General features: G+C 37.0%; 2 protein-coding genes across 2 annotated transcripts; both read left to right on the top strand.

Moving 5' to 3' along the window:
- Nucleotides 1-1,590: 1,590 nt before the first annotated feature.
- Nucleotides 1,591-7,140, top strand: LOC126808483 (uncharacterized). The gene is made up of 3 exons (XM_050533224.1): nt 1,591-1,908; nt 2,710-2,765; nt 4,254-7,140. The coding sequence occupies exons 1-3, from the start codon at nt 1,850-1,852 to the stop codon at nt 6,011-6,013; spliced, it is 1,875 nt and encodes a 624-aa protein (XP_050389181.1). The 5' UTR covers nt 1,591-1,849; the 3' UTR covers nt 6,014-7,140.
- A 3,294-nt stretch (nt 7,141-10,434) lies between these two features.
- LOC126808484 (uncharacterized) lies at nt 10,435-15,905 on the top strand. Its single transcript, XM_050533225.2, has 3 exons — nt 10,435-10,556; nt 11,634-11,760; nt 12,788-15,905. The coding sequence occupies exons 2-3, from the start codon at nt 11,694-11,696 to the stop codon at nt 14,512-14,514; spliced, it is 1,794 nt and encodes a 597-aa protein (XP_050389182.1). The 5' UTR covers nt 10,435-10,556; nt 11,634-11,693; the 3' UTR covers nt 14,515-15,905.
- Nucleotides 15,906-18,899: the final 2,994 nt, after the last annotated feature.

Below are 18,899 nucleotides of genomic sequence, written 5' to 3'. Positions count from 1 at the left end.
GAATTGAGACAGGTTTGTCATTTTTGGTGACTGTCTGACCGGTGATCGTTAATTCTTTCCCTAAGTGCATTCTGAGTCTCCCCTACGTATTGTTTGTCACATTGTCTACATGAAATTAGATAAATTATGTTTGAACTACTGCATGAAAGTTGGTCTAATTGTGTGCCAGATGTTTTGTTATGGAAATGGTCGGATATGTTTATGATTTTGCATGTTTGACATCTTGGGTGGTCACAAGTTTTGGTTTTAACTGTTGATTGCATATTATTTGTTCCTTTGGCGGCAAGTTGTTTTTTTAAACGTCGGAGATAGCGTTTGGAGTATCCCCTTTCTCTGAGTTTGCTAAATACCAGCGTAAATGCTGACTCAATGTCGGTCTTCTAATGCATATCCTATGAAAACGGAGAATCTGAGATTTTATGATGCCAGAGAAGGTATGTTTGGGGTGAAAGGAGCTCTTGAACCGTAATTGATGTGTATCGGTTTCTTTGAAAATACATTAGTTTCCAGTTGGCCTGTGATTTTGGTGTTAAGAAAATCTATGCTGTTATGACTTACATTTGCGGTTAATTTGACAGATGGATGATGATTGTTCAGAATGTTGAAAAACGTCCAAAATTCGTCTAGTGTGTACGTCCAGACTATAAAAACGTCATCTAGAAAACACACTACCGTAGTAATAGCCCAAACTTTTTATCTTTACGGGAATAATAGCCACTTTGGTAAACAAAAGGGGGAGGATTCCTTGTTTTCTAACAGGGGGCAGGTATTTAAAACGAACATGACCTAAATATCAATTCTTTAAATGACATCTATAAGCACGGTTAACTATTCAAAACAAAACACAACACCAGGTATATATGGATATAACTACTTCTCTATTATTTCATAACACATGGTATATAAGGATATAACTACGTACTTCTCTATTATTTCATAACACATGGTATATATGGATATAACTACTTCTCTATTATTTCATAACACATGGTATATATGGATATAACTACTTCTCTATTATTTCATAACACATGGTATATATGGATATAACTACTTCTCTATTATTTCATAACACATGGTATATATGGATATAACTACTTCTCTATTATTTAATAACACATGGTATATATGGATATAACTACTTCTCTATTATTTAATAACACATGGTATATATGGATATAACTACTTCTCTATTATTTAATAACACCAGGTATATATGGATATAACTACTTCTCTATTATTTAATAACACATGGTATATATGGATATAACTACTTCTCTGTTATTTAATAACAACGTTTCATAACACATACAGGTCACCTAAATATTTCACAACAATATTTAAAAATACTTCTGGATTCTGGAATATATAAATCTATTTATAATTCTGAAATTATAATAGATTTTGAAAAGTACTGATCTTCAATGTTCTTATAGCCCTTGACAATTCTTACACACAATTTTTCAAGCCACGTACAAAGTAGATATTTATCACATTTCAATTTTGCCACGTATATAATTCAATTAGTCTTATTAATCGCTGGGAATCAAATCAAAGTTTAGTCAACAGTATAATATTGCACAGCTGATATATGGATTCAATTACTTAAGTTATTTTGTATTATATTCCCGTTTGAACAGATGTAGTCATTTTCTTGTATTGAACATTGTGTACTTATTGATTAACTAATCACGACAGTGGAAACGTGCAATTTTTCCTTAATAGAGTTTTATATATACAGGTTACGGTATAAAACAGGGGTGGGGATACAAGGTGTTAGTAAAGATGAAAAAAAGGGATAAATCGATATATTTTTAAAATAGAGGTGATCGAGTTGTTCTTATTAATTATGGAATGTCGAGGAAGAACAAAGGCAATAACCTGTAGGAGGAATACCATATACAAAAGGTATTTAATATATTTGTTTATAACTATTGATAAATAATCAGAGAGATATGGATATGGTTTTTAGTTAAAACTATATTTTATTGCCCTTTTATGACAGTCTTCCCACAATCATTTACAATAATATGCATTTCAAATCATGACGTAAATGTCTATTATTTTGACGAAATGAAATGGGATTAACGTCCTACTGTTCTGCTATCGAATTCCAACTGCCAAGTGATCTTTTACCTGCACGTCAATATGTACACGAGACCTCGATTTTACGTCCCATCCGAACGACTAGACAGCTGTCCTTGTCGGACCCTCCGTCCTGTACCACTGACAAGGGGAAATCACGTCAGAAAATCCCAATGAACTTTCTCGGCCAATGCAGGGATCGAACACGTGACCTCCAGGCTAGCGAGCCAACGTCTTACCCACTTAGCCACCGTGGCTCCTATTATTTTGACAAGAGAGAGAGAGAAATGGGGTTTAACGTCCACTCGACACAAACTAGGTCATTTCGGGACTAACATATGGTTTAATTTTATTTCAATAATTCGCTTGCGCATAGGGGTCTTTAGCAGTGGGAGGAAACCGGAGGACCCGGAGAAAACCCACGAGGTTGGACAGGCGACCCTACTCCTTGTCACGTACAACCGGGGATTCGAAACCACGCCAGTCGACTCAATGACAGACTTTATGATACAGCGCGCGCACGCTAACCATTCAGCCATCCAACCCCCCAATTTTGACAAGATATGTACATTGTAATGTATATGTAATATATCCTAAAGTTTTGAATAATATTTCTTCTTCCAGGTGTGTGACAATGATAGGATTTCTGCTTATAGTTGGAGTTTTATCCTCAGCAGAAGGTATGCATATCAATAATTGGAAAGTTCGCATAGCTAATATTTTTCATCATTGCTTTGTGCGTAATTGGATGAGGACAGCGATTTCCCTTTCCTATCCTCATAAAGCGAATTATTGAAATAAAATTCAACCATATGTTAGTCCCGAAGTGGAGTGTACGTTAAACTCTCTCTCTCTCTCTCTCTCTCTCTCTCTCTCATATTAGTAGTAGTTTATATAGTGTATCAGTGTTCGAAACTGTGGCTGTATCTCCCACTTTGTTTAGCTTGTTGCCCATGGCCACACTGATCAGTGGTGAATTTTTGCTAGGCCGTTACAATCACTGATAAGGATGACATCGATGCGACTTAATGAGTCCCAAATATTAACTTTTTTCTTCCGTCAAATTAAATTCTAAAACATTTTTTTCATTTATTAGAAAAATAAATAAAGACGTTTGAATTGTTTGTAGGTAAAAATCATTTCCTATTTAGTGTAAACGGGTATTAAAATAAGTAAAATTCACCATTTAGCCCGAATCAGTAACGTCTTATGTAAACAATGCACGCGCTATTGAGCCAGTGATTGACGCCACGTGATGTGACGTCACGTGTCGAAACAGTCATCTGTAACAGAGATATTAAAAGATCTCTGGGAAACAGATTGGCCCATGGCTTAACCAGTGGTAGGGTGACCCACCATAAATAAATATCTCCATATATCTCGACAATTACGCCACAATATTTATATATATGCCAAGCCTCAAATCAGTTTCACACAATTATAGTCACTAAATAAACGATCATGTTGTACTTAATAAGCTTTGACGATTAATCATCTATAAATGACTGAAAACTGGTTCCAAGTGTCGTCCATAACATGTTTTGAAATTAGTCTCGCTTAACCAGTCTATCAACCATTCTACGTCTGATTGACAGGTCGGGATAATCAAGACTACTTTTTTTACGAAACATAACAGAAAGCTAGAACAAGAAATTGAATTTAGAAATAAGCACGTTAGCTAACTCAACAATTGTTTTAAGAAGCTTGTAAAAGTAAAATGAAACTACTGCTAGTACCATGTTCCTGTCTAACCCGAGTGTTTCAGAGATATTATTTGTACAAAACCAAAAGATGCCGCTCTTCACGGTACAGTTAATGATAAAGCGATTTAAAAAATGAAACGAACGTAATTCCTAAATCTGCTGTAATAACCAAGAAGCTTAATTTTACTGCTATTCAAAATGGTCAACAATAAAATTTTTACGGCTGTAATAGTTGATAGATTTGTAGAGAATTGCACGTGCCATGGCTATTTATAGTATCATACTGTCAAAAAGTTGGTCTCGACACGGCGAATGTGCACGCTTCAGTGGTAGTCTCGAACTATCAGCGGTGGACTGTATTTCTGTAGAGTGCATGGGTCACCCTATACCAGATCATCCAGACGCAACCCGTCGAAATTAAAGTTGGCTAATTATACATTAACATTTTAACTCTTTTAATTATAGGCACAACATACGTTTTCGTCGAACCAAATGAAGTATGTCCGTATATAAATTTCTATAAACATGCCAGCGACAGACTTGACCGCGCATGTCTGCCCGGAGATTATAATCTTAACATCTTTGAAAAATATGGCTACAAAGATGATGGCATACCCAGCTCATTAGACCACTTCAATCCTCTGATATTACACGAATCATCCGTTATCAGGTACATTGATGACAATGGCAACTTCATGTATTTGGGCAATGGAACTTTTGGTAATGTTTACCTTGGAGAAATGAAAGGATCGGGGAAACCCGCAGTTATAAAGCAATTTACCGAGGAGACCCAGTTAGACGCTATCGACAGAGAAGCGAGAATTCTCATGTATCTGGAAGACACGGGTGTATTTCCCAAGTTTTACGGTTATATACCATGCGGAAGTCATGTCAACAATATCTCTATGGTGATGGAATACTTACCTAATAGTGAGACGATATATGCGACGACTGATAACGACGCAATAACAATTTATCAATGGCTTCTGATCGTCGAGCAGATGACACGAGCCTTAAAATTAATGCACTCAAAATTTATTCTACACAACGACTTGCACACAGACAATGTTCTAATTATGTGGAATGGAACAAACCCAGTTGTTCGCTTAATTGATACCGGATATGCTACTTTTCGATATGGACAATTTCAAGGAATTTCTCCGAAAAAACTACACAAGTATCCCATTTTCCCACCCGATGCTATTAATGAAGAGAGCAACCCTTCAATGGATATCTACGCCATGGGTTTCTCTATCAGTGAGATTAACAAAGGCCTGAAAAATGACGACCTTAAGAGTCTAGCTGAATACTGTTATCAACGAATTCCTGAAAATCGACCCACTACTGATCAGATATTATACAGGCTAGAACAATTAAAAAAGAAATACAGCAACGAGTCAGGCATAGGATATAAAAAATTAATGCATGGTGAACTATTATCATCTGAAAAATACCAACAATATGTTACAGCGCCACTACCCATGATTATGATAGATGAGTTATCCCCCCTACCGGATATAGATGACGAGCAATGGCTGACTATGTACGCGGATTATTGTTCTTATGTCGGTACCTATAAACACAAAGAAGTGATAATTCGTCTATATCATGGTCGGGAGTACCAGAATGTTCGAAATGAAATTGCTTTAACAAAGTTTGCAAGTTCGATTGGCATTGCTCCTCACTTTTACGGCATTACTTTTCATGGGACTAACATGACCTCTGCAGGATTTGTGCAGGAATACGTCAGAGATAGTATGACGTTAATAGAAGCTTTCAGAACAGAACGCTCCAAGTGGGTGGATAAATATCGTTTAAATATAGCATGTAAACTTATAAAATCTATCCGCATGTTTCACGACGAGCACATTCTGATAAATAATATTAAATCATCCACTATTTTATACAGTGAAAACGGCACTGAGCCGGTTATATTACTGACAAGCTTTGAAACTTGCAGTGATTCAAGTGGTCTTTATACAGAAAATTCTATTTATTCAGCGCCTGAAACTAAGAAAGACAATCCCACAACATTCGCTTCTGACGTGTATAGCCTGGGAGTTGTGCTTCAATTGTTATTTCAAAATTCAAATTTAACAGGTGTCATGGAAACCATAAATACGTGCCTACATGTGAATGCGGAACTACGGCCAACGGTACAGCAGTTGTATTTAACAATGTGTGGTGGTGACATCATGGAATCATTTTGTCACGATGAACTTTGACCTTGTTTTTTTAATATGGCACCTAAAATATAATGTTTTCCCCGATATCAAGTAAGAATCTAAATGCCCATGTCGGGACAATGTGACGAATTCATAAGTCTATGTGCAAATCTTGAACTAACCAAACTGATTAAAACACAGATCCTATTACGTTTCGTTTGTTATAGTTCAAAATATTGTTTTACTTGTCTTTACTACACTAGGATTTGGAAGAGTTGATATCATTGACGTGTTCTGGGTGATGTGAGGGATTAGCCAATGAAACGGTCTGTTACGGCAAATTCTTGTTGTGCGGTGCACGGAACGGTGGGTAAACCACTAGAAACGTCAACACTGATTGATTAATTAATGTCTGACGTCATAGGGTCAAAAGTCTCTCGCATGACCTCCCACTACAACCGGTCAGATCTTCATCTAGGGTAGGTCATCGAAAGTATAGACAAACGAAACGAAATATAGATCTGTATTTTAATCAGATTGTTAAACATACATTATAAAAGAGGTAAATTTGCCTATTGCAGGTCTTTCTTTAGGCCTGAAATGCTTTCTAAATTATTAATTAGACATTAATTAACTTATCCAGGCCATAATCAACTCTCGATGGCATCTGATTTCTCCGATATTAAATAGGTTAGAACAGTTCAGCCATATTTCTGATTTAAGCTAAAAATGGAGGAGCGAAACTTAGCTTTGAACAACTTTTACGGTGGATGAAATTATTGCACACGTCTTGTCAAACCCTCAAAGGCTAATATCTTCGCTCGCAATAGAGTAATTTGAATGACGTTTTCAAATTATTCATTTTACATTATCTATTTTCAAACTATTACAGCAAGAATGGCTAGCTCTTTATCTAAATCTTACATAATGTATCTTTAACTAAGCGGTGTTTCCAGTTGAATTTGTTTGGGAAAATGTATAATAATATGTGCAAAATAGACTAGGAAAAATAATGACGTTGATCTCTGTTTCCAATATGTGGCTTTTATTTATGTATTGATCAATTGAGCTTTGTAATATTGTGAATGGTTTGAGAAAAATCGAAGAAAGCTGGCAATTTTATCAAAGAAACAATTTACATATAGTATCGCGAAATCAAATATATTATTAAACTATGCTGAATGCAATATTTGGTCGAGGTCAGTTTCGTTATGTCCCATAATGGCTCGTTTAGGTTTTAGGGGTTTAGGTTTTTAGGGGTTTATTACACTAAAGGTTAGTTTAAATATTTGCTATATACGTTTAAAGGACAATATTGATGTCAGTCATTATCACATATGTGATAGAACTGGTTAAACACATTCCAAATATAATTTTAACACAGGGATCATTGCTACAATAGATGCGTTATAAAGATTTCAAAAAACATGTTATAACCGTGCTGGTTATAGTAGGTCTATGTTAGAATTTAAATCCTGAATATTTCAGATAATACTTTAATTTTAAAAAAGGAAAGTCATCAAATTGACAATAATTATTCTATTTCTTCAAAACAGTGAGAGTGTGTGTGTGTGTGTGTGGGGGGGGGGGGGGTGAGTGGGTGGGTGTGTGTGAGTATGGGTGTGTGTGTGCTATTGAAAGGTGGCTATAGCCAACGGTGAAATGTTACGTAATTCTAATGACATGTTAATTTATTTTAATCCCTTATTGTTTATAAAACAGTTATAGATAGAAAGTAACTGACAATATGGCCTGTCTGGTGAACATGCCAATCGTATGATTAATCTATTAATTATTTTATTTACAATTGTTTTATTTCTTATATTGTACAATTATTACATCAATGCTTATTTATGTCAGCACTTGAGCTAGTCAAGTGATTAGAAGTAATTCCATATAAATATGTGATTGTACTTGATACGTTAGTCTTTTAGGTCTATCCGACTAGTAGCATAAGGTACTAGTCCGTTAACCATGGGCCTGTAAGTGTGTGTAGATAATTATTATTATAAGTTTCCAGTATTAAAGATTTGAAGAACCTTTCCAGACTCTTGTAATATCTGACCGACCTCTCGGTCACAATATTATGTGATAATGACTGACACCAATATTGGCCTTTAAGGTTTGGATGCAGTCGTTCATAAATAGACACAGTTCATAAATGTGGAGTGGGGCGACATTGATCTACTGATCCACTCAACAAAAACATCACTAAAGGGGCATTTGCTCTTGTAATTGACAAATGTTTACTCAATATTTGTTTTCTTTAGATACCTGCATTTTTAATGCTTGTAGATAAAAAACAAACACGTTAACTCTCTGACTTTCCTCGTTGCCCTTTGGACTAACCTTTGTCCTACCCACCTTTTGAACGATGTGTAATGGAAAGCCAACATGCCAAAAACTCCCCGAATCCAAATTGTGACGCATACTCTCTTCTCTGCTACATATTTTATTAGCATTGTGATCGTCTAGTATTATCTCTGGTTATATTTGTAATTATCTACTGGTTCGGACTCCACTTTAAACATTGTGGATTTATTCTCCCCTTATTTAGTTTATGGTTACAATATCACATTCGTTTCTACATTTTATGTCAAGCACTGGATACATAGGTTACAAGCATAGATTAAAACAAAGTCATTCTCCACTCTCTCAACCCCACCAACAAGAAGACATCTTATGGCTCCCCCATGACTTAACGAATCATTCTGGATCTAGATGGTGTGTCTTGAACCCCAACGGACTCTCCCACCATCATATCTCTCCTAATGCGTGTCTCTTCTCTAAGAATCCACATAGTGTCTGAAATGTCTCCGCGTAAATCTAACGTTAAATGTGTCTTGACTTCTGAAATCAACGGAAATCAATTATGTGATTGGTCACTCATGCCCAATTGCGTCACGAATTAGCCAAATATGGAATGGACTGACATGCCTCATACGTTGCATGACAACAGGAATTATTACCTAATTTGGTCAACAGACATATTCCATTCCTGACCATGAAGATGGCATATGACAAATGTGTTTATTAACCTATAGTTCAATTCATGTATCATAATATCACAGATTTCTGTTGTTTCACGTGTTTGTCTATGAATCTGTAACAATAATTAGTCAAGACCATAATATTATTATATGTCTTGTTTTGCACAAATCTCCCCATCAATATTATCCTAACCCTAACCTACAATCTCGCCAACAATCACGTGCCCTAACCTTATTTACATCTCAGCGACCTTGACGAAAATTGAGTTGGCCTTAACAAATAGATTTAGCGATAATGGGGTGAAACATTCGCCTACTCTTCATGAATTCTATCCAAACGACTAGCCGCCATTCCTTGCCAGACTGTCCGTTCTTTAACATGTTCGATCAATGTCCGCTTCGTTTATCCGTACTGAGGAAGGGAGTTGGATGACCGAATGGTTAGTGCCTGCGCTAAATCATAAGGTCTGTTATTGGGTAAACTGGCGTGGTTTCGATTTCCCGGTTGTACGTGACAAGGAGTAGGGTCGCCTTCCAACCTCGTGGGTTTTCTCCGATTTCCTCTCACTGCTAAAGACCCCTACGCGCAAGCGAATTATTGAAATAAAATTTAACCATATGTTAGTCCCGAAATTACCTAGTTTGTGTCGAGTGGACGTTAAACTCTCTCTCTCGCAACGAGAGAAATATAAGACCTATGATTTTGAACGTAAAGGGAGGGTATATCCAGTCTAATTAAAATACAGATCTATATTTTGAACGTAGAGGGAGGGTATATCTGACCCGTATAGAGTGTTTATAGGGCAAGGCGGACAGAGTATGGACAATATACCTAAGAATTTGTGAGTATGTCAACACGGTGACTTTGATCCGATCGATAACGCCAAGAACGTGGCAACAGATTCTATACAACAGCAAATCGTTAAAATGATTTTATAACAATGGATTTGTTAGTAGCTGTTACGATTTAAAATTAAGCTTTATCTTAAAGATACTTTCCCCCGTACAAACAAACTATGATTTGATGATATATTTGGACTAAAAACATATTCAAACTAATTAATCTGTCAAAAATATGCTTTAAATCCCTTTGAAAGCTTTGTATTCACGGGGAGATACCCCAAGCTAGAAGCCATGTTTGTCACCAAAGTTGATTGAGAGAGGGTCCATTTTTCAGAATGTATTTGTCCTCTCTTACTGTCCATTTACCATACATATAGGGGCCAAAGTAAATTCTTGAAGTTTCTCCCCCTGCTAAAGACCACTCCGCGCAAGCGAATTATTGAAATAAAATTAAACCATATGTTAGTCCCGAAATGACCTAGTTTGTGTCGAGTAGACGTTAAACTCTCTCTCTCTCTCTATCGTCGTGAAGTCCGCTCAATAGTTATTATATCCTATATTGTTATATTAGTATACAATAAATGGTCAATATCAGCTAGGTCTACTTAAAACGATCTTACATTGAACAGCGGTATTATAAAATATACACTCAAGCCTATTACATTCATATTATATATAGTCAATTCTTATGGGAGCCTATAACTGTTTAAACGACAACTAAGACGTGTGGGGGTTCCATAACATCCCCAGATCTGTGAAGACGACGTCACGTATGTTTGTTCTTGTTTCTGTTAACAAATTATTTGTTCTAAAGAAAGTGAATATATCGCTTTTTATTTATTTATGTAACAGTTCTATTTTAATTTTATACTTCTTCCATTACTTGGCTTCTATGTAAATGTTTAGTTGGTCAAAGGGACTCCATAGAAATGCTGGATTCAAATTGACATAATTACGATCGAGTAACACTGAACTCAATTATGTCACCGTTCTGCCAGTCCCGACGACTAAATCTATTTGTTAAGGCCAGCTCAATTTTTGTCAAGGTCGTTGACATGTAAATAAGGCTAGGGCACGTGAATGTTGGCAGGATTGTAGGTTAGGGTTATGGTAAGCATTGGGGCTTGGTCTAGCGTTAGGGTTATGGTTGGGATTAGCGCTGGCCCTGTTTACCTATGACGAAAGATTGAGCGGGCCTTATCATTTAGCACCCAGTCCCGGCTACTGATGTGGTGTTAGTAGAATCGTGATGTATTTGAACACTGGGATATGTTTCAGCTGTTATGGTTGGTTGAAATATTTCCCTTTCACTCGGCGCGTGTATTTTAGCCGGCTATCCCCTTTTCACTCGACTGTCAATATTTTTGGGATTGACAGAATTCAATCTGAGTATCCTCGGTGGGTTGGATGACCGAATGGTTAGCACGTGCGCGCTGTATCTGCCATTGAGTCAACTGGTTGGGTTTCGATTCCACGGTTGTACGTGACAAGGAGTAGGGTCGCCTGTCCAACCTCGTGGGTTTTCTCCGGGTCCTTCGGTTTCCTCCCACTGCTAAAGAGGCCTACGCGCAAGCGAATTATTGAAATAATATTGAACCATGTGTTAGTCCCGAAATGACCTAGTTTGTGTCGAGTGGACGTTAAACCTTATTTCTCTCTCTCTCTGTTATTGCTCTTCTTCCCTTTAATAAAGCTTAATTGTTTATCAGGCACAAGAGAAATTATTGCGCGATTCTCAATTGGACCCACCTAGGCTCATGTTTAATTTTTAGGGCAAGTTAATGATCCCTTTGCAGTCATAAAATATAATTGACTGAGTAAACTGTCTAACCTTACTTTTCTTATAGATATTTTTTAAACGAAGACTGAACACCAATACCAAGAAATCTGCAGAAGGGAAGATAATTATGAAGAAGTTAATCACGCCTATTCAATTTCTGGTCACTGTATGCTTTATACTAGACACAACTACTGGTAAGATAATCTTTATATTAGACACAACTACTGGTAAGATAATCTTTATATTAGACACAACTACTGGTAAGATAATCTTTATATTAGACACAAATACTGGTAGGACAATCTTTATATTAGACACAAATACTGGTAAGATAATCTTTATACTAGACAAAAATACTGGTAAGACAATCTTTATATTAGACACAAATACTAGTAGATAATCTTTATACTAAACATACATACTAGTAGATAATCTTTATACTAGACACAAATTCTGGTAAGACAATCTTTATACTAGACACAAATACTGGTAAGATAAGCTTTAAACTAGATACAAATACTAGTAGATAATCTTTATACTAGACATAAATACTGGTAAGGCAATCTTTATATTAGACACAAATACTAGTAGATAATCTTTATACTAGCTACAAATACTGGTAAGATAATCTTTATACTAGCTACAAATACTAGTAAGATAATCTTTATACTAGACATAAATTCTGGTAAGATAATCTTTATACTAGACATAAATACTGGTAGATAATCTTTATACTAGACTTAAATACTGGTAAGATAATCTTTATATTAGACACAAATACTAGTAGATAATCTTTATACTAGACACAAATTCTGGTAAGATAATCTTTATATTAGACACAAATACTAGTAGATAATCTTTATACTAGACACAAATTCTGGTAAGACAATCTTTATATTAGACACAAATACTAGTAGATAATCTTTATATTAGACATAAATACTGGTAAGATAATATTTATATTAGACTCAAATACTGGTAAAATAATCTATATACTAGACACTAATACTAGTAAATAATCTTTATATTAGACACAAATACTGGTAAGACAATCTTTATACTCAACACAATCTGGGAAAACATGTCCCTAAGCTAGATATATAAATGTTACATTTTAGTTTAAATTACTTTTTACTAAATTTTATTAAAAAATATAATTCCAACATTGTTATTGGAAATCAATCTGATTATTTTTGACATCTGTATTTCTTTTCATTTCAGATTTATTTTTTGTCGATAGTAAATACACGTACGTCACATATGGTTTGTATAATAATGCAACATGCAGTAGGCCACCGTTGAGTGTTTTCGAAAGATATGGATTTTTAGACAAAAACATTCCACAAGATCTCTCTGAATATCAAACCGCCATCTTGCCGGAGTCCTCCATCGTCATGTACCTGGACGAACCCGGAAAGTGGAAAAGATTAGCTCAAGGATATTATAGCATAATTTATTTAGGAGAAATAAAAGCCACGAAGACAAAGGTTATAATTAAAGAATACACAAAGAAACCGGATTTTCATGACATCGAGGATGAGGCGAGAATTATGATGTACATGTCCGACTATTTTCCCAACTTTTTAGGTTACGTATCTCACGGGACACACATGGGTAATATGTCATTGGTTATTGAGTACATTCAAAATGGAGAAACGTTGCTGGAGGTCACACGTCATGATGACGTGACGAAACAGCAATTATTGTCAATATGGCACCAATTAGCCTTAGCCATACAGGCAATGCATACACGGTTCGTACTCCATAATGACCTTCACCTTACTAACATCATGGTACAATGGAAAGGCGACCAGCCCATAGTTCGCATGATAGATACTGGATTATCCACATTTAGGAAAGGAATGATTGGTCGCATAGATACCGGTTATCAATTTTATCCACCGGAATATGGAAAATGGAAAGAAACCAACCCCAGTATGGATATTTATGGTCTGGGTTATATATTTGACGAAATGAACCAGGTGTTAAAAAATGAAGATGGGGACCTCCAGTTGGTGATCGATTGGTGTCTATCACCTTTACCTAAAAATCGGCCTTCGATCCATCAGTTAGTAGAAAGAATTGGAAACATTTCGCAAAACTTGCAACATTTACAAAAAAAGAAAATTGGCTTAAATGGCGGCATAAAACCAGGACGAGTTTACAACATTTTCAAAGATATTAAAGTGCCATTATTAGTGTCAAGGGAGATAACTCCTATACCCTCATTACATGAGAGAAAACTGTGGGTGAATTTGGATGAAGATAAAGGTATATACCGCGGACTATACAAAAACATCCCTGTGACGATCCATGTCTTCTTTTCAAACGATTCTTATTTTGATTTACATACAGAATGCGTGAGCAACACTTTTGCCTCAATCCACGGTTTCGCACCAAAAGTTTATGGCATTCATGTAGAGAAAAAGGTCGATGAAGACGTTATTAGGGGTTTTGTACAAGAACATGTGTCGGGCTACATACATTTGAACGTGGCTTTGGACACTTTTGGACATTCAAATTGGAATTTTAGTTATCGCGTTGAAATAGCTCATCGGGTCGTCGCCATGGTTCAATTATTTCACAAGAAGAAAATATACATCGACAATATTCACATTAAAAATATTTTATATAGACGTGGTGACGGTAGTCAGGGTCCAAAGATAATGTTCGCCGACTTGAGTAAAACTTACGACGCGTCAGACGACACGTATGACGACTTCAGCAACGATACTTTACGACCCCCGGAACCAGAGGAACATGTAGCCTCGTGGGAATCCGACATTTTAGCTTTAGGGGCTGTTTTAAAAGACGTATTTGAAAATACGAGTAGTGTTCCGCCATTATTAAATAGAACTATATTTAGAATGATGAATAAAAATCCCGAATTACGACCTTCAAATAAGTCTGTAATGGAATGTTTGGATACTTTTAAAAACGTTCATTAAAGATACATTATGGGAGATTAGATAAAGAGCTGGCAGTTCTCACTATAATACTTTAAAACTAGATACTATAAAGGGAATTTGATGAAAATTTCAGTCAGATTGATCCACTATGAACAGAGATTTTAGCGATTGAATTTTCGGCGTAGCATGGATCATCATTACTAAAGTCGGTAGGATAAAACAAATAGTCTCGATTATCCATTTCATGATTACATTATGAATGGAAATCGAATAGCAAATCTGAACCTAATCCAATAAATATCGCAGGCTAGCGATGCCATCGAGAGTTGATTATGATCTTGATAAGTTAATTAATGTCTAATAAAGATACATTATGGGAGATTTTAATAGAGAATTGGCCATTCTTGCTATAACAGTTCAAAAATAGATGATGAAAGAAGCATATATTAAAAATTTCAGTCAAATTACTTTATTCTGAACAAAGTTATCACCATTGTAATTTTTGACTAGAAATGGGAGTCAATTCTCTCTTCACCGATTGTTTGATTGACAGGCCCTAACTCCACCTACATAATCTCGATTATCAAGTAACGTTTTCAATGGCTGTGGTTTGAGACGGGGTTGCAGTTCAATTCGTATCACATTTATTTTTACTACAAATTAAAAATAAGACTTTTAATATATAGATAAGAAGCGAAAGTTTGAAAGGAATGGACCAAATCAATGAGGCATATTGTTAGCCTGCGTGTACTCTTGTACTGTAACTGGTAGGCCTGCGTAACTCCCGAACAGTGATCCAATGGAGCTGCAATTCAACTGGGGTGATGTTAGCTGCAATGTTTATCAATTTCTGTAATTTTTCTGTAAACGCAAGTGACAAAAGAGCGTAGCCTATAATACCGACATCCAAACTCTCATTTTAATCACAACTAAACATAATATCAAGGCCGTATATATGTATATCGAACTTTCAATCAAATTGACTGACATGCTACCTCGCTCAACAGCGGTCTCGCTTCGTACAATCTATCATTTAGCCTCGATCTAAAATTATTTCCGGGAGTATGACGTCAACGTCACGGTTAACCTCCGCTTACGACGCCATTTAAAAATTTAATCAATCAACGAAATCCTGTTTAAATCCAAGCCGAATCCAAGCCATCCGTGGGTCTACAGAGTTGATTTTGTGCTTGTTGTGTAAATAAAGATCTAATTTATAATTTTTATGACATCAGAAGCCTAAACAAAGACTTGCAATAATCTGATTTAGCTCTTGCATAATGTATGTTTAATAATTTAGATAACATTTCAGGTCTAAAGAAAGACCTGCAACAGGCAGATTTAGCTCTTGCATAATGTATGTTTTATTAATGTTATTGTGCGCATTTTATATATTATCAACCTTGGCGTTTTCCCAGGATAGTCCAGTGCCGGATTAACCTTGTGGGGGGGGGGGGGGGCGGCGGGACATACCAACTGTTCGGGGGCCCCATTGTTGTTTGTTCAAATTGTTCGTACTGACCGCGGATCGTACTAGTATATACTCCGCCCCCTTGAGCGCCTGGGGTGTTTTCCTCCAGGAATTTTTTTTTAAAATTAGGATTAATTTCAGTGCATCTGAGACAATTTAGGCAGCGATTTCCTGGGCCCCCGAAAATCTGTTAGTACCTACCAGTCCCGGGGCCCCCAATATTCCTTACTGCCCAGGGCCTCAATCCTCTCCCCCTCAGCCCAGGTACTGGTTGGCTCCGTCCGGGATAAAATATTAGTATGATCCAGAATTGTGGGGGCCCCTAAATGTGGGGGGCCCGGGACATTTGTCCCACTCTGCGCCCCCTCCCCCAGATCCGGTACTGGGGGAGTCTAGAGGTTTAACGCGTGTACTTTTGAAATGGTTACGATTGAAATTATCCTGTATCATTCCGCTGCATTATAAGAATGTAAATACAGGTATTTACTTTTTACTCTTTTACATATATAACTACTTACCATAAATAACCAAAATTACTTTTTTTAATATTGTAATATGTACTTCTGCCTGGATATTTGGTATACATATAATATTTTAATTATACAGTAATGCTAATATCAAATGTATATATGTTTTGTCCTGTGAATAAATGATTTATACGAAAAATAACCCCCTAAAAAATACGTGCACGTGAACTCACAATTTCCATTTCAAATTCTTATACGTACCAGAGAGCCTCCGATTTCAGCCAGTTTGTGTTTTGTTGGTGTTGGAGGTGGTGTTACAATGAGATCAGTTAAAGGTGTTATGATAATTGGTAAAAAAAACCCATTTACTGCTAGAACGTCACATTTCACAATACTTTAGAAATGTCCTTACTTACTGCTGACTTGATCTCGAATAATATTTTAATCTGTGTTTATTATATTTGAATACCTGTGGGGTCGTGCTGGGTTCCCGCTGTCGTGTGATGTGTTACGATAGTATTGTGCCTATTGGGTCCACGATCCGGTACGTGCAGACGCGTTTGGATATGTTTTGATACGATCAAAACGATTGCTACGTCTGAACTCAATATATGATAAGACCTGATAGGATCACCACGATTACTCCACGATTAAAACCACGATTTAAATCGTAGCACGAATCGTGATAGTGGGAACCTAGGGTCCCGGTAGATAATAAATTACATGGTGATTGAAAATCTGGTCTCTTTAGATTAATTGGTCATAACTGAATTGTGTTGTTTATCACATCGTTTTCAAATCTTATTGTTCATACAATCCCCGAAATTTTCAGAGCTGCCCATATTTTAATCCTATCTGTAAATCGGTCTTAATGCCTTGTCTACAATCTCACCCTTGATGGAAAACTCCAGTAACGAACGATCGTCTTAATGTCCTTGAGATGGGGATTGAGATAATCGAGCGGAATTTTTCAGGCTGGGGTTACACCGACAACAAACTGAAATGAAATGAAATGGGGTTTAACGTCCTATTGTTCTGCTCTGACTGGGAAAATGAAGACAGGCATACGCCATACAGTGTGCTATGATGGAAATTTTGCCCCGGGCAGTGGCACTATGGCCTACTCTTATATCGAATTGCAACACAGTTATCAAGTGGCGAAGTTAGGGTTTAGACAGGAGGGGTGAAGGTTCTTCATTTTAAACTGTTTGAAGAAATTAGGGGTACATGCGTCCTTACGAAATGAAATGAAATGAGGTTTAAAGTCCTACTGTTCCGCACCGATAGGGCTAATGAAGACGGACATACGCCATACAGTGTGCTATGAGGTATTCCAACTGCTAAGGGATATTTAACTGTTAAGGATGCTTTTACGTTCGGGGGGGGGGGAGAGAATGGTTAGAGCGTGTTAGCTGAATCACAATGTCTGTCATTGAGTCAACTGGCGTGGTTTCGATTCCTCGGTTGTACGTGACAAGGAGTAGGGTCGCCTGTTCAACCTCGTGGGTTTTCTCCGGGTCCTCCGGTTTCCTCCCACTGCTAAAGACCCCTACGCGCAAGCGAATTATTGAAATAAAATTAAACCATATTTTAGTTTCGAAATGACCTAGTTTGTGTCCCGTGGACGTAAAACCCCATTTCCCCTCTCTCACACAGCAACTCAATGACTGTGAGTTGGCCAATCGACATAACATCATAGATTTCCTTAACGCGGATGGTGCAAAAAGACATCAGCAGCAGAAAAATCTGGGGTGAAGAATGTGGTCCAATTAAGTTCCGGTATTAGAGTAATATATCATGCGTCTTTTGATGAGCTGATACCGGGTCCCTTGGGAGGAAACAAATGTGCTGGGCAAGACCTGCCCTCCCCCTTCCTGCCCCCCCCCCTTCCTTTCCAACACTAGTCATATCTAGATGATTCAGTTGCACTATATATGCTCTGAGGAATCAAAAATCTTTTTAAAAGGTCTGTAAACCATTTTGTCATACTGTCATAAGGGTTAGTGACATAGTATTAGAAAGTAGTCATAGCATTTACCTACAGCCTTACAGGCCTATCAAATTAAAACCAAGTACAGTTTTTAGTTTAATTCAATGTAACTTTTCCTTCCTCTATGGGCCCCACAGAATCTTATGCGCACCGGCTGCAACCCCCGCCCCCCCCCCTCCTCCTCCACCTCCACCGTGAAGCCTGGCTGATGCACAACAGGGTTGTGTGTTTGCTGCTTGACCAAATAAAGATGACGAAATGAAATGGGGTTTAACGTCCTACTGTCCTAATGAGAACGGGCTTACGCCATACAGTGAGCTATAAGGGAAATTTTGTCTACTCTTATATCGAATTCCAACTGCCAAGGGATCTTTTACGTGAACACCAATGTGTACCAGGCACCTCGGGTTTTCGTACCATCCGAACTACTAGACAGCTGTCCTTGTCAGCCCCCCCCCCCCGTCCTGCACCATTGACAAGGGGAAAGCTAAAGATG

Source organism: Patella vulgata, chromosome 1 (assembly GCF_932274485.2).
Source record: "Patella vulgata chromosome 1, xgPatVulg1.2, whole genome shotgun sequence".
Lineage (NCBI taxonomy): Eukaryota > Metazoa > Mollusca > Gastropoda > Patellidae > Patella > Patella vulgata.
The sequence above is the reverse complement of the archived record's forward strand: the minus strand, read 5'-3'. Positions and strand labels throughout refer to the sequence as shown.